Raw genomic sequence first — 20,067 nt, 5'->3', positions numbered from 1 at the left:
TGTTCTATTAAAGTAACAAGTTCTTGTGAAAAAGTTTTAAAAAATCAATCACGTTTTTCTTTATTCTCTTCATCTAGATCTAGTAGCATTAAAATTAGAAAATGGGGAGCAAATGATACTTCTACTACTCTATAGTATATATATATATATATATATATATATATATATATATATATGAGGAGCTATTTATTTGGTTTTGATAAACTTACTCTTTTTAATAACTAATGTTTTATATCAAATTTTAATATGATCTAATCATTAAAAAATTTAATGCATAGATTAAATCTACAAATTTAAAAAAAATATTTAAAAACTATTTGATATTTCGTTTAATTAATTAAAATTGACAAATAATCATAAAAATATCTTATATGTTAATTTGAATTTATATAATGAAATATTATATGATTTTTAAATTAAAAAAAAAAAATCATAGACTTGGTGTATATATTAACAACTTTTAATTTAACAATGAGATTATTAAAATTTGATGTAAAATATGAGTTATTGAGTGAAATAAGTCTATCAAGATTTAGTAGAGCAAGTGAATCCATCTCTCTCTCCTTTTTATACACACACACAAACACACATATTTACACATACACACACACATACATATATAGAATCAAGATTTGTTGACACTAGGTGGTAAGTCTAAACACTTACATCAAATCTAATATATGTAATAACTTTTTGTATAATACAAATTTAATAGATCAAATCAATGAATTATGTTATATTATACTAAAAATCATGTATATTAAATTTCACATGATTTCCAAATTATTTAGTAGTTCATCACATTATTTTATTTTAACGTATAATATGATATTTAAAATATATGTAAATATTCATTTTTGAAAAGTATATCTAGAAAAGTTCAAATAATATGAAATTTGATATAAATGGTCTTAAGTATATTATTACATTATTCAATGATTGAATCGATTAAATTTTCATTATACAAGATTATCAAATGTATTAGGTTTTGTGTAAGTTTTTAGACTTACATTTGATGTTAACGGATCCTAACTCATAAGTATGTGTGTGTATATATGTGTATGTATATGTATACATACATATATCCTAAATCCTAAACACCTACATGCATATAAATCCCTATGTGTGTGTGTGATGCAAAAGTGAAATGTTAAGTGTGAACATGAAAGAATGAGACTACAAGTGCAAAAGCTTTGAAGGGAATATGATAGTGCATGTTTGGTTTACTGTTAAAAATCTACAAATTTGTATTGAATGGAAGAGACAAAAACTCTTGCTTTTTAAGTGTGGTACATTGAAATGTGTGAATTCTTATGTGTATTAATGCAAACAGACTCTAAAGTAAAAAAAGAATTCGCTTTATTGCATAAGGGAACTTGTCAAAATTAAGGACTTTTAGAGAAGAGCAAAAAGTTGCTCTATTGTAAAGACTTACTTTCAAATAATGGAATTTGCTATCTCCCGCAAATGTAGATTAAATTGATTGAATTAAATAAATCTATTGTGCTCTCATCTTTTAATCTTTTTATTTTGTTATTAAATTTTTTCTGTTTATATTTTAAGTTCTTGTTGAGTATTTTCATTTTCTATGTTTCTTAGTCTATTTTTGCATAGGATTCATTCTTGATGGCTTTCTTTTCCATTTTAAAACTAACATAGAAATTTTTATATCTTGAACACTCTACTAAGATCTATTATTTCTTTTATATCTATATGGATCACAATAAAATATCTATCATAATACATTTCTTTTTTTTTTTTTCTTTCTTAATGCTTTGTTTGGTTGGATAAGAATTATGAGAGGAAAGTTTGAAGAAAGAAAGAAATATATTAACTTTTTTTTTCTATAAAGTATATAACTCAAAAAAATTATGTCACCTTTTATTTATTTATTTATTTTTATTTCTTCTTTCTTTTCATTTTCTTTGATAGAAGAAAAATATCTTAAGTGTGTCAACAAGGATTGTGATCTGATTTTCCAAAAAAATAACCAAAATAAGACACAATGAAGTAAGTATTAGTGTTTTCTTTATCAAAAGCAATAATACCCGGTCGATACCATTACCTGCCCACGGAATGATGAATTCATTGAACACCATTTACTACAACTTCCAAAGTTTTGATCTTATTATATGCCAGCTTGGTGAATGGTGTTCCTCTTTCATCCCCATGAATACATTTATTTCCACTTCACTAAAAGCAGTATGCATTATGCAATAAAGGACGAAGTTTATTTATAATATTAAAGGAATGTGGAAGGCACGCGTTTCTGATTTTTATATACATACATGAAGCATTATTTTAATAATCACATCCCAAAGTTTTTATGAAACCAATGACGACTTCAAATTAAGTTTAAAAATAACCCATTGAATTTCGTGGAACCGCGTATTGAGCCATCATTCATCAAAATTTTTATAATTTTCTGCTTGATCCCTTTTGAAGTTGAAACTTGGGGATCAATTCAAGATTCTTCTGAATTGCCATGCACACAGCACATTCCCAATAAAGCTTAATTACTAAATAAGAGCTACGCGTAACGAAGAAGTAAAATATTTTTATAAAATATCACCTATCTTATGTGAAATAATCGAAACAAAAATTGTTAAGTTAATTAAACTAGTAATCTTTTTTTTTTAATTTTTTTTTTAAGTTTCAACTTTAAGTTACAATCTTAAATATTTGGCAAAAGTTTTATTATTTATAATAATCTTAAAATTTATTTGGATAAACATTTTTTTAAAATATTTATAACAATATGACATATTATTACACTTATCATGGTTCAATTATTATATAACAAAAAAAATTAAAACGACACACATCTAGAGGAGACAACACAAACATTTTATTCAAAAATCAATTTATTTACTGAAAATTTTTCAACACTTGGGATCTTAGAATACCACATCTCATATTCACATAATGCAATATTTAATTTTTGAAAACAATACTAATACTCTTCTCTAATTTTTATATATCTTAATAAAGACATGTATCTCAATCATATGTCTAACAATTTAAATAACTTAAACATGTAACTTTACAAGTCAATCATCTATAACATCTCACAACATGTCAAACTTATTCAACATATTTATAAATGTACTTACAACTCAATAATATAAATATTATAACATATTAGATCAATAATTATGACATATACTTCTATCATCATACATCATTCATCTCACAACTTATCATCATCATTAAACTAAAAACAACTTAAACAAGTTTATCATCATACATATCGCACCTAATGCCACTTAAGGTCGTCTGATGTCATTGAGGTAGATGACTCCTTATCTCACCACACTTGGTGTCATTCTATACATGCACCTGACATGAGTTACACATAGACCCCTAAAACCTCGCACCTGATATGGCAACAACCCATGTCCAATCTCACACCAACCCTAGACGATTTGCTCCCTTCATGCTTGATACACCATTCAAACCACGTTTGCATTAGTTCAATCTAAGACAATTTACTCTCCCCTCTCTGGCGCTACCGATCCTGCATCCGATGTGAGCAAGACAAAGTGTCCTTGATTGAACCATGCCCGCTGCCTTGAAGGTGTGCATGGCGCGACATTAGTTCTATATTTGTGCAGAACATGATTTCAAGTTATACCACTTGAAATCTAGCAAATGTCCAACATGCATTGTACAACACCACATTCAAACATAAAAAACAACTAAAAAACAATTGCATGTACAACATGCAACCACAAAATCAATGATTCACCACATTCAACATACAATTACCTTAAGAAAAACCCCAATCCCATAACTCAATAGCCAATGGAATTTAATAATAACAAAACAAATTTAGTGATTATGGGTAACAACAATCAGCATGCATATAACATAACCAACATCCTTTACCTCTCGGAGAACTAACTCAAGGAGAAAAGAAGCAGAACAAGCTTCGCACGACCACGATTCAAAATTTTCAACTCCTCAAGTTCATATTTCAAGCTTCGCAACTATGGATCAACTACAAGAAGGGAGATGACAAAAGTTTTTTAAAAGAAATGGAAGAAGAAGAAGCAAAAGAAGAAGAAGCAAAAGAAGAAGAAGATTTAGTTTAGAGAATCTCTCTCTAATCTCTCCAGTTTTTTTTTTTTTTAAATTTGAGTTATGAATTCATTTCTAAAGAAAATCTTTATGTACCTTTTTTGAGTTAACCCAACTTATCTCTGGTTCAACTCTAGAGACCAACTAAATCCCTCGGAGTCCCTTTACTCTTGAGATCCCAAACAAAGCTACTAACAACAATATACTCATGCAGTAAAATTAATACATCACAAAATCAATGGTGTTATAGTATTTATAAGAGAAAAATATAAATATAAAATAAATTAAATTTTTTATAAATTAAAATTAACTTATACCTAATTTAATTTATAGAAATGTTTTCATTTTTCTAATCTTCAAAAACTTGTTTTTTTTAGCTATATCAGTTAATTTTAGCTCATAAATTTATTTATTTTTTACTTTTTTTTAATTGTTTTACAGAATAGTTTATTCGAATAGATCCTTAAATGATTTGGATAAAATTTTCTCACGTAAAAATTACTAATTAATTATCTGATGAAAAAATTATAAAATAAAATATCTTCATAATGTAGCAAAAGTTATAATACGTTACGTTGCCGGGCGAATTGGGCAGCCTTTTTTTAATCAAAGAATTGGACCCTAAGAAAATTTCCTTTGACTACCTCGTCACATCGAAGAAAATTTGCAGCTATATATGCAAATATTTCATCATTCATCACCTCACTCAAACATAATCACTACCAAGTATCTGATCAACTAAGCCATGTCAAAACCCTTGTGCTTCCTCTTTGCACTGTCCATCATCCTCGTGACATGTCATGCTAATACAACAACAACAACATGTGCTCCTTCTTATTGTGGCAACCTCTCCATTCTCTACCCTTTTTGGAACAAGTCCAACACCTCCACCAATGGGGAATTTTGCGGTTATCCTGATTTTGGCCTTGGATGCCATGAAGGCCATGCCATCATGAGTTTCCCTAGTGACCAATACTATGTCACAGATATAAACTATGGTCTTAATTCAATTACACTTGTTGACATAGATGTGTTGGACCAACAATGTCCTAGGGCACGCCACAACGTTTCCATACAAAACCTTCCTTTGTCTTTCAGCTCGTTGGATTTGCATCTCAGTTTCTATTTCAACTGCAGTTTTCACCCTTCATCTGTTCAGCCTATAGAGTGCATGACAAGTGGTAGGAATCAGTCTTATGTGTTTGTGTTGGGGGATGAAGGTGATCATGACCATGGTGGTGAGTTGCTTAGGCAGTGTGAGGAGCATGTTGTGGTGACGATACTGAATGATGAGATTGAAAGTGGTGATTTGATTAGTGGTTTTGGTGATGCTATGAAGAAAGGGTTTGTGCTTAATTGGAATAGGGCTGCGGATTGTGCTGTGTGTGAGGAGTCTGGTGGGAATTGCAGATTCAACATAACTACTATGCAATCAAGGTGCATATGCAGGGATGGTAGAACTGTTGCCAGAACTTGCAAAAAAGGTACACTTGTTTTATCTATTATAAAATTAAAATTGTCTATTTTTATGTGCAATCTTCAACGACCCTATTTTTTTTAACACTATTTATTATTGATTGAAAGTTATTTTGTGTCATGCGTTTTGTTTAATGACTATATTTTATGATTTGGTTGGAAAAGTCACTGAAAAATACAATTTTTAATTAATGATAAAGAGTATTAAAAAAATAATGTTAGAAAAAGTGTGCCTAACATTTCTTATATTCACATACACAACTTTACAAGTTTGCATGCCTTGATTAGATTGTCTTATTTAGACTTTTTTTTTACTCGTAATAGATAGATATCAGGTTAACTTTACAGCTTGATTAGATGTTGTAGTTCATTTTGGATGTTTTATTTGGTTGATTTTTCGTTGTATTAATTAATTAGTATATATGGTTTAGAGTATCCAAGTTTACTTCCTCCATATCTTTTTTAACATATTTCAGGGTTTTATATCTTCGTTGGTTTCTGGTTTCATCTTATAGACTTATAGTAGACCACAGATTGTGTAAATATAAAATTGTCTCATCAATTATGAAGAAAAATGTTACGTTAACATTAAAAAATTGTCTCTTTGATCTTAAGGTGTATTTAATTTTGGGGGTATATTATAAGTGTAAAAGATTGGGTATATATTGGTTGGGAATGAGGTACTGACTTTGGGAATGGGCTTTAGAACTTGAGTCACTGGGACTATTGGGTTGCCCATATACGAGCCCAAAGGCCTTTGTTGCAAATTGCAATGTACTGTTAGGCTAATGATATATATACTTTTTTTTTTCTTTATATAAGTATAGCTTTTTTTGTTTTTTTTTTTATAAATATTTTTAAAATATTTATAACTTTTTTTAGTCTTTACATTTTTAATTTTACATCTCTAACTTTCAATTTATTATTTTTTCTTTTCACACACACATTTTTTCTTCTCTTTTCCGGTTTTCACATGCATAATCATGTCTTCTTCTAATTTTTCACCTATTTTAGTGAGTAATTTTAGCTCTCTCAAATTTTATATTACTCTCTTATTTTCTCACCTCTTTCACTTTTTTACATGCACCAAAATCATATAACTGGTAGACGACAACATTGTAGGTACATGTAGCTTCCTTGACAGTTTCTATCAAACTAGATACACATTTTTTTTCAACACCTCCTTTCCTTTCACCCCTCCAAAAACCTTAACATTAAGTTTAGTGATATGAAAAAGACATTTCCACTATTGTAGAGTACTATACGGTGAAATCAGTGAGAAAACTGAAAGAGAAAGAGAAAAACAATATGTAAAATTAAAAAAAATTAAAATTACCGTTCAAAATAGGTAGGAGCGAAGAAAAATTAAGAGGGTAGATGTGAAAATAAATGAAAGAGATATGTAAAAAAAGTGTTAAATTAAATGTTAGGTGTGTAAAATTAAAAAATTAAAAATAATAAAAATTAAAAATATTTTAAGAATTTAATTATTTTTTTTAAAAGGGAGTGTACTTATTTAAAAAAAATATAGGTATATATATCATGATCCGTACAGTTATGGAGTGATGGGCCCAATTATGAACATAATTTAGTCAGAGGATAACTGGGAAAATGAGGACAACCATGTCTGTTGAATGAGAACTACAGAATAATTATTTAGTCTCAATATTTCGTTTCTTTTGCTGACATAGTAATAAAAATGGAGTATACACAAACAATGCTATTTTTTAAATCCCCTTTACCTAACCTTGCATCAGCATTTTCTGAATTGCTCTCTATACAAAAATCTCTTCGTTTAGAACATAATATAAACATGTATTTTTTTATATTAACTGAACTCATACCATTAAAAGGGGAAAAGTAGTGGAAACTCATTCCCTTATAAGGCCTTATCCCACGCGTAGTAGTAAATGTTTTTCTTAATAAAAGGGAAAATATTAAATAATAAAAAAGTGGTAGGTAGAAGGTTTTAGTTTTAATTAATTATTGTGTTATCAGTTTGCTTGTTGCGCAACTAGTTTTGGACAACGGTTTTCCAGCAAAACACATATTGTCTTTTGTATTGGTCAATCCAAACTTCTATTGAACAATTTTCTTTTCTAGCTTCGTTGTATCTTGGGTATAATTTTTTATTTTAGTAATATACTTTAATTAGTAAAAACAAATAGCTAAGTATATGGTTCAAATAAAATTTGACTCAATTTTCTTAAACATCTTTGGTTCTAGTTTCATGGATGGAAAAAGTATAATCGGAAATAAAAATTATACAAAAGACTATATTAAAAGTGATCTGTTAAATTTTTCAGCTGAAATTAATCGTTGATAGAATTAATAGTACTTTGAAACAAGTCTTCTTCAAGTTTATATCTTGTACATTTTCCTCTGGTTTATCATTCTCCTTGGTTGAATTTATCTTGTTTCATTAAATAGAATTGAAAAAAATTCTAATCACTAAATCACTAATATGACAAAGACACCTTAGCAACCAGTGAATAAATTTTACCCGACAACGCTCATGCTTGCAAAACCAAAATTTAATGCTAAGATTGCCCCTTTTAATGTTTACTTCCAAATGGTCAACACCATTTTTATGGTAACCACCAACTAACCAAGTTTAACGTCACTTTAGTTTGACTTAGATGCATAGATCATTGTCCTGTACTTAATCTTTTGCCTCACCAACACACAACAAAAGGGATCATCTGATCGAAATTAAGGCCACTCTCAGATTTCTCTCATGCCTCCTCCTTCTTCCTTCATCAAGACCCTTTTCTTGTTCTTCCTCATCTTCACAACATATCTATCTAGTGATGCTGAAGGGTACACAACATGTGAACCTTTTAGCTGTGGGAAATTCAACAACATAAGCTTCCCATTTTGGAGAAGCGACCAACCAGAATATTGTGGTCATCCAAAGCTCAAGCTTGATTGCCAACAAGACAACGTGACAATTGACATGATGTCACATACGTTCTATGTTATTGATATTAAGCCAACATCTAAGGTTTTGAAGATTGCAAGCGTGGATTTATTGGATGACCCTTGTCCTAATGAGTACATCAGTTTCGAGTTGGATTTTGATTTCTTCAACTACACTTCCAACGATGGAAACTATACTTTGTTATATGACTGCAGTCCAAATCCATTAAAGTATAGTTTGAATCTCGATGATTTAAAACCATTTAGTTGCCCCATAGATAGTGGTTTTCAAGAAGCATTCTTTGTGTCAAGTAGTGATGTGGCTAATTTGATGGATCTGGTGTGCAATAAAAACATCAGTGTTAGTGTCCTAAGAGAGGCTGTGAAGGATACTTCGTTTGTGAAAGATGTTATAAAAGAAGGATTTGAGGTTTTGTGGAGTGGTGTGGATGAAGACCAATGTGATGGTTGCAAACAACATGGTGGGAGATGTGGACACAATGCCTCTGTGGATGAATTTATCTGCCTTTGTTATAATCAGCAATCTTATGGTGGGGGTTGTAGCAAAAGCTTAGCAAGGTCTCCATTAGCAGCACCAACAACAACAACTAGACCAACACCTGCAAATTCGCTGCTACCTCCTAACTCTCTAATATTTCCAAAAAATTCTCCTCTGTCTCCACATGCTCCGAGTATGTATTCTTCCTTCTCTTGATTTTGATTAAGTTCTCTTGCTCAATAATCTCATTCTTTTGGGTGCTGAGTGTCAATGGATTTTCTTTGAGGATCCAAATACCATACACAAGAAATTATTGCATGGTCTAAAATTACCATAACCAATCTCTAAGTGACACCAAATCGATCAACTATTTCGATTTACAAACAAAATTTAATAAAACTCAATCACCTGTCACATAAAGATTATTCAAGATCATTTAATTTTGACTGTGTAATAATTTCTCCTTAGGCAGAGGTTGATTTCCTAGACAATGGAATGGAATTGTTTGGTTTGCGTGTTCAGAAGTGTTCTTTGGGTAGAATAACTCCCTTTGATTCTTTTATCCCTTCATAATTCTGTACAGAAGTTTTATAATATAATTATAGCATAGGGTCGAATTATTAAGACTGCGTTAATGAGATAACGTGTCAAATTTTATAACGTCATATGTAGGTTTCGTAAGGATGGCTTTCGTTGGCTTTTAAAAATTAACAGGGAATAGTAATGAGTATAATAAGCTTTTAAAAGACTGCATAAAACGATATGGGAGTGGTATGTGCTACTTAGGTGATTAGATCTTACAAAGTTTCTTATTTTTATGGAAAGGTGACAGCAATATTTACCAACCAAGCTGTACTACTTTCTTTTTTATTATTATAATCACTTCACATGTGATTAATTTTACCTTGAACCCAAATAACCGATTGCATTGCTATTGCTCTTGCTTTGCCCCATGTAAATTTCGAAGGTCTCTTGTGCAACACCTACATAGAAGCGGGGCATTGTAAATCAACACTGAAATCAGTAACTTTATAAAATTAATACGAAAAAAAATTAGAGCATGGAAGGCATTACAATAACCTGAAGTGTTGATGGGACGGATTGGTTTAGATTTGGGTGAAAATCCAATCTAATCATTATTTAATTGCTAGTAAAAAAATAATTACTATTTATATGCTCCCTTAAGAACAAAAATAATGGTTATAAAAAATTAACTTTTGTGTGGTGATATGCATACATCTTATTTATAAATATTTGTTTAAGCTATCAATTTATTATGTATGGTGAATTTTATTCAAAGGTATTTGCGGATATGAGTTTTTTTGTCATCCTTATTTATATCCAAGTTTTCAAATGTCGCTTAACTAGTTGACTAAAAAATAGTGGCACAAAACCAAAATCAATCAACTTTGTTGGGATACATACTCATATAAATAACAACAACGATACCATTAGTTGAATTCAATGACAACCAATAACTCATAATTCATACAAACAAACAACAATAATTAAGGTGTAATACAAGATATATTTTACTAATTGGGAAGTTGAGTCTTTTGTTTGAAGAGATAATTGTTAAGATATAAACAAAATTCTACATTGCTAGAATAAAAGAAAAGTGAGAATTTTAAAACACATACATATTTTATTAATTAGAAACTTTTGAAATGATGACCAAAAACAAAATTATAAAAGTGAAAGCTCAAAGTGGAATTTCACCAATATAGAAATATGTATGAAATAATCCAATAAAAACATATTCTTGACAAACAATGAAAAAAAAAAAAAAAAAAACCCTAACAAACTTTACTTATACACGAGAAACATTTTAAATCAGTCAATACATACAATTCCCATGGTAGCCTATTTCTAAAGGTATCATGTCAATTTTTTTTTTAACATTTTATCACATCTTCTCATCTACAATAACTTTCACGTATTTCTTCTTACCTCTTTACCTTATTTCATACTTATTGATAGTTTCATAAAGTAAAATAGTAAGAAAGTAAAATTAGGTGTAGCTAATTAATTTTTAAACTAATTAAAAATCCAGCTAATTTGTTTCTGAATTTATAAGAAGTTGTTGTATTAGTAGGTCTAGGCATTGGGTGAGATCGGGTCTAAAAATTCAACCTGAATGAATTTACACTCTTTAATTTTTGACTCAAATCTGTTTGAAGGATTATTCTATGTGAACAGAATAGGAATTGTCAAGATGTAGATCAATTTAATTGATTGGACTAATATTTGGGTCAAAATTTATTTTAGACATATTAAATATTTGATTATTTTTATTCTAAAATATTTTATCCTAAATACTCTATAAAGAAACTTAATTAAAATTTAATAAAATTACAAATGTTTAAAGAGTAATTTTATGTTGAATAAAGTTAATTTTATAAATGAGTCATTTTATTCCAACTTAATAGAAATATCTACTAGCTATTATTACCAAAAATAGCTCCATTTTTTTATAAGCTAATAAAATTTATACAAAATAGGAATGTACAATCATTATAGAAATTTAAAAATACAAATATATTGTAATTATGTAATTAAATATTTATATTTTCAATTTTTAGTTATAATGGCGAAAGAGTCAAACATTTACTTTTATATTTTAAATTTTTATAACTCAGAAGTATATTAATTTTAAAATTTTAAACCTTCCCACTCAAATTTGTTGGTACCAGAAATTTCAACCCCCATTATCCACTATATGCCTGAAATCGCTCATAAACAAAAAAAAAAAAAAATCTTTCAATTTTTGCAGGTTCGGGTCGGATTGCTGGTTTGTGCTCACCTCTATATGACTATAATATAATATTAAAATATGTTTGAAAATTAACATAATAATAAATAAGAATTAATCCTTTAAGTCTCTATCTTTCTATTAGTTAAAACATAAAATTGACTATGAATTTCTTTGAGATGTATATCTTTTACGTATAGATTTCATTAAAAAAAAAATGATCCTATTGAAATTTTTTAAAGGAATCCTAATTGGCTTTGATTTTATATAAAGACAAACTAAACTTGTTAGTTGTATAAAAGAAATTAGTAATCTTAGAATCTCTTAATTTGAATGTATAATTAAGAGGCATTGACGTGGAGCACGTGTATTGTGAGCATTTAGGATGAGAAAAGAAATAGTGGAATGTGCATTGGGCAAGTAATTAAGAGTACTAGGAAGGTGGGTCCTGGTTTTGAATTGTATTTTGTATTGGTGTGCCATTGGGACAAAGAGGAAAAAGAGAGGCAATTTCCTGGGTCGCCTCTTTGCTAATGAAATTGGAGACGAGGGAGGGGAAAGAAGATGCACCAAATATGCGTGAAGTGAGAATGAGGATGAATGAGCATATTCACCATCATAATCATATTGATATCTCAATGTTGCGTAGGTGCGTGTGTTGGTTGTTGGTAATGCTAACCACTTTGCCACAGTCCTTCTCTGAATTCGATCATTCGGTGTGTAAGGATAGCTTCTACAACTGTGGAAAACTGCAGAACATCTCGTATCCCTTCTGGGGACAGAATCGATCCTCTGAATGCGGCGGCGGCGAAACATTCCAGCTCACATGCCATGATGCTCATAATACTAGTTCAATTCAGATTGGCTCACAAAATTTCACAGTTATAGAGGCGAGGAATGACAGCATGAGAGTGAGAGCAGAGCTTGGGCATGATGTTTGTTCTCTTCCATCAGAGAACATTTATGTGAACCCCACTCAGTTCCTGTATCTAGAATCTCCTTCAGTCTACAACATCACCATCTTCCACCACTGTCGCTACTTGGCATATAACTCTTCTGAATACGAGTTATACAGCTTTCCGTGCGGGGATAATTCTTTCTCTTATTATTTTGCTGACTTTATGGAACCTGATGAGGAGTTGATCAATGAATTATCAAGGCTTTGCAAGGGGCGTTTGCACGTGCCGACAGACGCTCATCCGGAGGATTATGCTGGTGATGCACGTGTTGCTTTGGAGAAAGTTCTAGAGAAAGGGTTTGTGGTAAAGTATAATGTTGGTGAGGAATGTCCAGATGGATCTCATGCTCTACACTGCTCTTCCAAAAGTACGTCTTCTATCCTCCCATCACTTATTATGCCATCCTTCATCCTCCTCTTTTATGAGTTTTATCTATCATCCACTCTTCCTCCCTTCAAAATCACCACACCCCTCACCTTTGCTTTTCATTCTTCTACTTCCATCTCCATATACATTCTACAGCGTTATCTCACCCACAAACAAAACACTCTATTTTTAATGTTTCATATTATCTTGTTAAACTTGGTCTTCTTCTGCAAATGCATAATACTCTTTTTAAATACATGTTTTGGACTCCAATGGATGTTTCTTAGACAAGTATAAAATACATAGTTAATTTATGTAATAGATATCAAGTCTTCGATTAGAGACCCGTAAATAATAAAAAATAATAACATGAGAGAGTAATTTCAACGTGTTAAAAGACTAGAGTAGTGTCTATATAAAAAATATAAAAATGTGTTGCTTGCTTCAAATGAATTAAAAAGAAATAGTAATAAACCAGTGAATACGGAAGATATAGTGAAATTTTTTAAAATAATTATTAATAATTGATATTTGTAATACAAATTTACTGAATAATTTGTGGGAGGTTTCAGTGACAGAGACTTTATTGACCTGATTTAGAGAAAAACAAGAGTCCTTGACTGCACACTTTTCTAAGTCTGGCCGTGTCATTCTCTCGGCTTCCTTCTTTGCAGCTTCCCTTCGATTTGACCCATTTGTCTAGCCTTGACTCTGTCAATAACCAAATAAACATTTTCTCTCCAGCTATTCATTATCACATTTTTTTCTCCTTTTCCTACACGTCTGAATTCACAGCTAGCCAAAAATGTATCAACTTTGACTTTTCCTTCATAACCCTTAATATTATCAAGTATCTTCTGAGTTCGTTCGCTGTTGTTTCACTCCATTAGTTATGCCTAAATTTGTTTTTAACCGTTATTTCTTTTACTATGTTAATGGATTTTAAATAGCTAACTTATCATCTTTTTTATAATTATTAACAAACGACATGGAAAAGAGCATGCCACAAGACGTACAATTTCCAGTGAATCCTTTTAAGAGGGCCGAACTATTTATTATCTATGTTTGAAATTATTATTGACATATATATAATTTAAAAGTCTGAGGATGAATGCTGTGCACTTGCCAACTTTTGGTTCTCTTTTCTTTGTGGTCTTAAATTATAGCATGTCCTTTTCATAATAATAGTGATACCCGACTCAAAAGAATGATCCATCCTTTTTCCACTTTGCCTTCTTTTATTTTTATTTCACAGATGCATGTGCTTGAACCAACAATCATTAAAAAGAGGATAACACTTTCATTTTTAATAATTTTTCCTAATTTGCTAGTAAGTACTTCAAATAAAAAGAAAATAATAGTATTCTAATGTTTTATTTATTTAATAAGTATTATATAAATTTCTTAATTCAATAATTTTTTCCCTCCCTTTCATTTTATCCCCCCAAATCCCACTCCGAAGAACACTCTAAAAATATAATTAGGATTTATTTGATTGAAATTTTGCACATATTTGTTGGGGCAGAGCAATCTATTGATATGATTTGGTAATAAAATTGCATCGTGATCGATGTTTATCACATTCATATATAGCTAGAGATTTTCACGGACTCAGACAACGGAAAGAAGGGAAATTATTGATTTGGTAAAACTATATATTAGGGTGTATTTGTGATTTTATTTTTCAACGGGGTTGTTGTTTGTATTTGTACGCAAGTGCAGCAAATGTCTTTTCCTTCTTTATGGTCCAACACGTCTTTCACCATCATGGACATCATTTTCTGCTTTCTTATACTTTGAGATTTTTAAAGTATGAATATAACGGAACAGGCTTTGATTTCTCCATTTTCCATTATAAAACCCTTCCACAAAGCAAATCATCCACGTACTTTATTTTATTTTATTTTTATATTAACCTCAGTCACAAAATATTAATCAATTTTAAAACATTACCTAACTTTTAGTCATAACTTTGCAATATTTTTATATATGACTTTATCTAAATTTAAATTAGTGCAATCTATTCAATTAAGGCAAACATACGGTTGCATTCAGTATAACAGCAACATCTATGTAGAAGTACAGTGTGCATGCCATAGTTGCTTCTTTGATTTGGTCTGTAGGTATGGAAGTGATGTAGCCAACCATTGCACAAGAATGTTTATTTGTATTATAATGTATAGGAAACTTCTAACTAAACAATTAGTTGATTGATATTTCAAAACTAAAAAAGTAAAATTATAATAAGATTTTTACAGATTTTGTAATTAGACATGTAGAGTGAGTAAAATTACTGCAAATTATTATTTTTGTAGCAATTTTAAGTCGTTATAAATTAATTACAAAGACTCAATTATAATTTTTTTTAGAAAATATAAGATCTAATTACAAATTTTTTAAATTTAGAGACCAAATTAAAAAAATTATGGCCTGTATTAATTTATTACACGAATATGAATTATGATAGATATGTATTTCATGCAGAGAGATAATAATCTACCAGCAGTATCATAGTGATGTCACCATTACTGGGGATGATGTGGTTTTGATTCTCAGTAGAGTATTATTTTTGTGTCAATAGTTTTATAACAACAGAAAAATGGAGTCTGCATGCAGACTTCCATTGCAAGGTACTTCACCTACTTTCCATTATTGGCGTTCAACTTTTGACTAGTAATATGGTATGGACACCCACTACTAAACTACAAAAACACCCTTAACAAGTTCTCAAAACTGCTAATCACTTGTTCAGGAAATTAAAGATAGGGTGTTTGGCCTACTTCCTCATTTTTGTAAAAGAGCCAATTTCTGGTTATCTATTGCTTGAACTTTTGTTTTGTCTTCTTTTATCTTTTCAAACTACAATCATAAACCCCATTATAAAAAAAATAGCATATTTTCGTGTAACTTTTCCACAATACATACCTACCAACAACTTTGAAATTTCCTCTGAATGCCTCCGTTAGACTCCACACAATTTCTCTTCTCTCTTTTCTTCATCCTTTTCAAATCTCCAAAACCAAATGATCCTTCAAATCTCTATCCATTGCAATAAACCTCAACTATGCATTATTACCACTATCTTCTTCTTGGCTACCATTGTTTTATCATCTAATCCAAAATTTGAGGCCTGCACCCCTAGAAGCTGTGGTGCTGGCCCACCCATTAAGTATCCTTTCTGGATTCCTTATGAACAGGAATCATTTTGTGGCTACCCTGAATTTGAGATCACCTGCATTGACAAAAATCCAATTCTCAGAACTTCTAACAATGATTTGTTAGTGAAAGATATCTCTTACTCCAACTCTTCATTTACTGTGGCCAACATAGCTGTCTATGAGGACAAGTGTCCTGTTCCCATGTATAATTACAGCCTTGATCAAACTCCATTTACCTACAGTTCAGAAAATTGGAATCTCTCTTTCTTCTACAATTGTACCACAGAACCCATAGATTATCCCACTTACAAAGTAGATTGTGCTAAAAATGCTACACATTATTCTTTTGCGGTTTTTCACAAGGAGGCACTGGAACACAAAAACTATTCCTTGAATGAGTGTCAGTTTATGGTTAATGTGCCATTGAACATGAATGCTGCTGTTAATTTCACTAGCTTGTTGCGAATGAATTACACTGAGATTTTGAAGATGGGGTTTCTTTTGAACTGGACTGCACCTGATTGCCAGAACTGTGAGAAAAGTGGTGGACGTTGTGGGTTTGTTGGCAATAAGTTCCTCTGCTTCTGCAAGGATAAGTCCTACTTAAAAAGTTGTGGTAATGGTAATAATACATTTGGAAATATCGTGATCCTACTTTTGTTATTTCTTCATCAAGCACCCTTCTCTCTCTGTGCAAATTCTATTTCTTTCCTTTTTTTATTTTTGTTAGCTTAGCAAAGCTAAAGATTATAGCAAATCATGGAGAAATAGTGATCCCTCTTTTGGGTACAGATGCAATTTCTATTCTAATATGCCATTTCAGAATATGCTAACCAAATAAGTATACCAGATCTTTGCCTTTTCTTTTGACCTACCCTACACTCCCCTTAAAGTATCCCCATAGATCAGAAGATTATGGTTTCACTATTTCAAAATGCATTCGGTTCACTTAATGTGTAGCCACACTAATAGCCATGAAAACTATTTGTATTTTTGTAGACACAGTAACAAAATCAACTGTATATATTTCTTTGATGTAGTTATCAACTGTCTCATGAGAAGATTCAGCTACGTATAACATATGTCCTTGTCTCAATGTGATGATGTCAATATCAGTTGTCAGGCATTGCATTCTTACCATCAAAATATGCATAAAATAGGCTGAAATTGAGGAAGCTTTATGCTTAGACTTTAAAATGGCCTAAATGCTCCACAGTCAGAAACTACTCATGTAACTCATCATTAATTTGAAATGGACAACGAATATGGTATGGTAAACTTCTAAATTGTTTGATGACATGTTAGTCTTACTGCAGTAAACAGTTATTCGTGATTCCCATCATGCCTCTCTTCAGGATATCATTCAATATTATCATGTCATAGCCATTAGTGCATACTTTCTTCATGAGGCCCTTGGTGAAAGTACATAAATATATATATGTTTATGTTTGTAATATTCAAGTACAATATCCTCCTTGAATGGGCTCAATGCTAACCCATCTCTGGTTTCCCTGCTGACTGTTGCAGGCACGTTGAATTTGCCTAGGAAAATCATTATAGGTAATAGATCCAGACTTCCTTTATTTTTTTTTCTTATTTTGTGCGTATTTATTTCATTAATAATAATATATTAATCGAAATTTATAATGATTGCTCTTTAGGTGTTGGTTCTGCTGTGGTGGGAGCACTTGCAGTGGGCATTGGCGTCTATCTCTATTGGCGTAGAAAGAAGAATAGTTATGTCACATATATACAATCTAGGAGCCTCTCTTTTGATCCATCTTTAAAAGACACTGAGAAGGGAACTCAAAGCTTTACTCAAAGCTTTGTACATGGGATGCACCTCTTCTCCTATGATGAACTTGAAGAGGCCACAAATTACTTTGACTCATCTAAAGAACTTGGAGAAGGGGGCTTTGGGACAGTGTATTATGGTAGAAACAAGTACCCTTTGCTGGATCTCACCGTTTGTGGTTTCAAAGATCATTGACTAAGGTTCCTGTCTTCTTATGTTTCTTGTGCAGGCAAACTGCGGGATGGGCGTTCTGTTGCAGTGAAGAGGTTGTATGAGAACAACTACAGGAGAGTTGAGCAGTTCATGAATGAAATTAAAATCCTAGCTCTGTTAAAACATCCAAATCTTGTGTCATTATATGGATGCACCTCTCGCCACAGCCGTGAACTTCTGCTTGTATACGAGTACATTCCTAATGGAACTGTTGCTGATCATCTTCATAGTGAGCGATCCAAACCTGGAACACTCCCTTGGCTCATTAGAATGAATATTGCTGTGGAGACTGCAAGTGCACTCACATATCTTCATGTTAAAGACATCATCCACAGAGATGTGAAAACCAACAACATTCTCCTCGACAGTAACTTTCGTGTCAAAGTGGCAGATTTTGGACTCTCACGTCTTTTTCCAGAACATGTCACCCATGTTTCAACAGCTCCACAAGGGACTCCAGGTTATGTGGATCCAGAGTACCATGAGTGCTACCAGCTTACTAACAAAAGTGATGTCTATAGCTTTGGAGTGGTGTTGGTTGAGCTGATATCATCTTTGCCTGCTGTTGATATCACAAGGCATAGACATGAAATCAATTTGGCCAACATGGCCATCAACAAGATTCACAGTCAGGCACTGCATGAGCTTGTGGACCCTACCCTTGGGTTTGAATCAGATTTCAAGGTAAGGAAAATGATAAATGCTGTGGCTGAGTTAGCATTTCAGTGCTTGCAGAGTTCCAAAGACATGAGACCTTCTATGGAAGAAGTGTTTGATACTCTGAAGGATATACAGAGTGATGGCAAACACAAAAGCCAGCCTGAGGTAATGGATATCTCAAGCACTGCTGATGATGTTGTGTTGCTGAAGGATAACCCTCCTCCACCATCACCTGATTCTAATGCCGTGAGCAAGTCAACAACACCAAATGCTAGTGGATAAGTGGACCTTCTTTAACCTTATCCAAAATTTAAGTAAACAGTTAGAATCACACTAGTAGCATCCACCCATTTACAGCCTGCATTATGTCATCTGCTGATGAAGATAACTTTAAAGATTGAGATGTATATATAGATGATAAAGCTGCTTTGCCTATGAATTTTCATCTTTTTAATAATTATAGTTATATAATATTAATTTTTTTTGTTAAATTAAAAAACTTGTTCCCTACACAACAATATTTTTCATTTGATTCTTTGTATGAAAACTTTACATTTTGGTCCCTACATGAAGAAACATTTACAATTGATCCTTGTCATTTTTCCAGTGTTATGACCAACAAAAATTAGTTGTAGAAGTCACATTTGAAAGATATATATCGAAAATTAAGCTACGGCAAGAGCACCATTGATTATGGGAAATTTTACGGGAAAGGCAGAACATGCGAGGTTGCTACTGATTATGTTGGTGATCCATGACACATTTCGTTTAAGCTCAACGACTAGTTATATGTTTAATTTGGGACAAGGAATGGTGTTTTGGTGCAATAAAAGACAATCCGTTGAATCTCAGTCAAGTATAGAAGTAGAGTATAGTGAAGCAACTAAGCAAACGAGTATTTGTGCAATCGTACAACTATGCAAGGATTTATATCAACCAACGGATTACACAGTACAATTTACTGTGATAACCAGTCCGCAATCTGTTTAGCTGAAAATCTTTTAAGAACTAAGAACCAAGCATGTGGAAAAGCATTATCGTTTAATTAGATCAAGGTGATAGAGAAATGAAGAATATTAAAACTGAAGATCAAGTAATATATATATATATATATAGACACGCAAGCGCGAATGGACTTGTAATCTGAAATTTGGAGAATGCAGAAAATAACTGGCAGTGACCATGAGATC

General features: G+C 31.5%; 1 protein-coding gene across 5 annotated transcripts; it reads left to right on the top strand.

Annotated features, from left to right (window-relative positions):
• Positions 1-4,782: 4,782 nt before the first annotated feature.
• On the top strand, positions 4,783-19,316 carry LOC109793428 (LEAF RUST 10 DISEASE-RESISTANCE LOCUS RECEPTOR-LIKE PROTEIN KINASE-like 1.2). Of its 5 annotated transcripts, none has more exons than XM_029270354.2 (4): positions 4,783-5,564; positions 17,737-17,769; positions 17,871-18,143; positions 18,234-19,316. In XM_029270354.2, the coding sequence occupies exons 1-4, from the start codon at positions 4,826-4,828 to the stop codon at positions 19,157-19,159; spliced, it is 1,971 nt and encodes a 656-aa protein (XP_029126187.1). In that variant the 5' UTR covers positions 4,783-4,825; the 3' UTR covers positions 19,160-19,316. The 5 variants fall into 5 exon arrangements, with proteins under 5 accessions (XP_029126187.1, XP_020208491.1, XP_020208492.1 ...); XM_020352902.3 differs by lacking the exon at positions 4,783-5,564 and adding an exon at positions 5,632-9,167; XM_020352903.3 differs by lacking the exon at positions 4,783-5,564 and adding an exon at positions 11,529-13,052.
• Positions 19,317-20,067: the final 751 nt, after the last annotated feature.

The sequence above is a fragment of the Cajanus cajan genome, chromosome 1 (assembly GCF_000230855.2).
Source record: "Cajanus cajan strain Asha chromosome 1, NIPB_CcT2T_4, whole genome shotgun sequence".
Lineage (NCBI taxonomy): Eukaryota > Viridiplantae > Streptophyta > Magnoliopsida > Fabales > Fabaceae > Cajanus > Cajanus cajan.
Note: the sequence above shows the minus strand (reverse complement) of the source record. Positions and strands in the feature narration are given on the sequence as shown.

Excerpts from the sequence above, each read along its gene's own strand:
- LOC109793428 (XM_020352902.3), top strand. The coding sequence starts at position 8,294 with ATGCCTCCTCCTTCTTCCTTCATCAAGACCCTTTTCTTGTTCTTCCTC. Across the intron at positions 9,168-17,736 it reads TCTGTCTCCACATGCTCCGA|GCACGTTGAATTTGCCTAGG; the intron begins GTATGTATTCTT and ends TGACTGTTGCAG. Across the intron at positions 17,770-17,870 it reads GCCTAGGAAAATCATTATAG|GTGTTGGTTCTGCTGTGGTG; the intron begins GTAATAGATCCA and ends ATTGCTCTTTAG.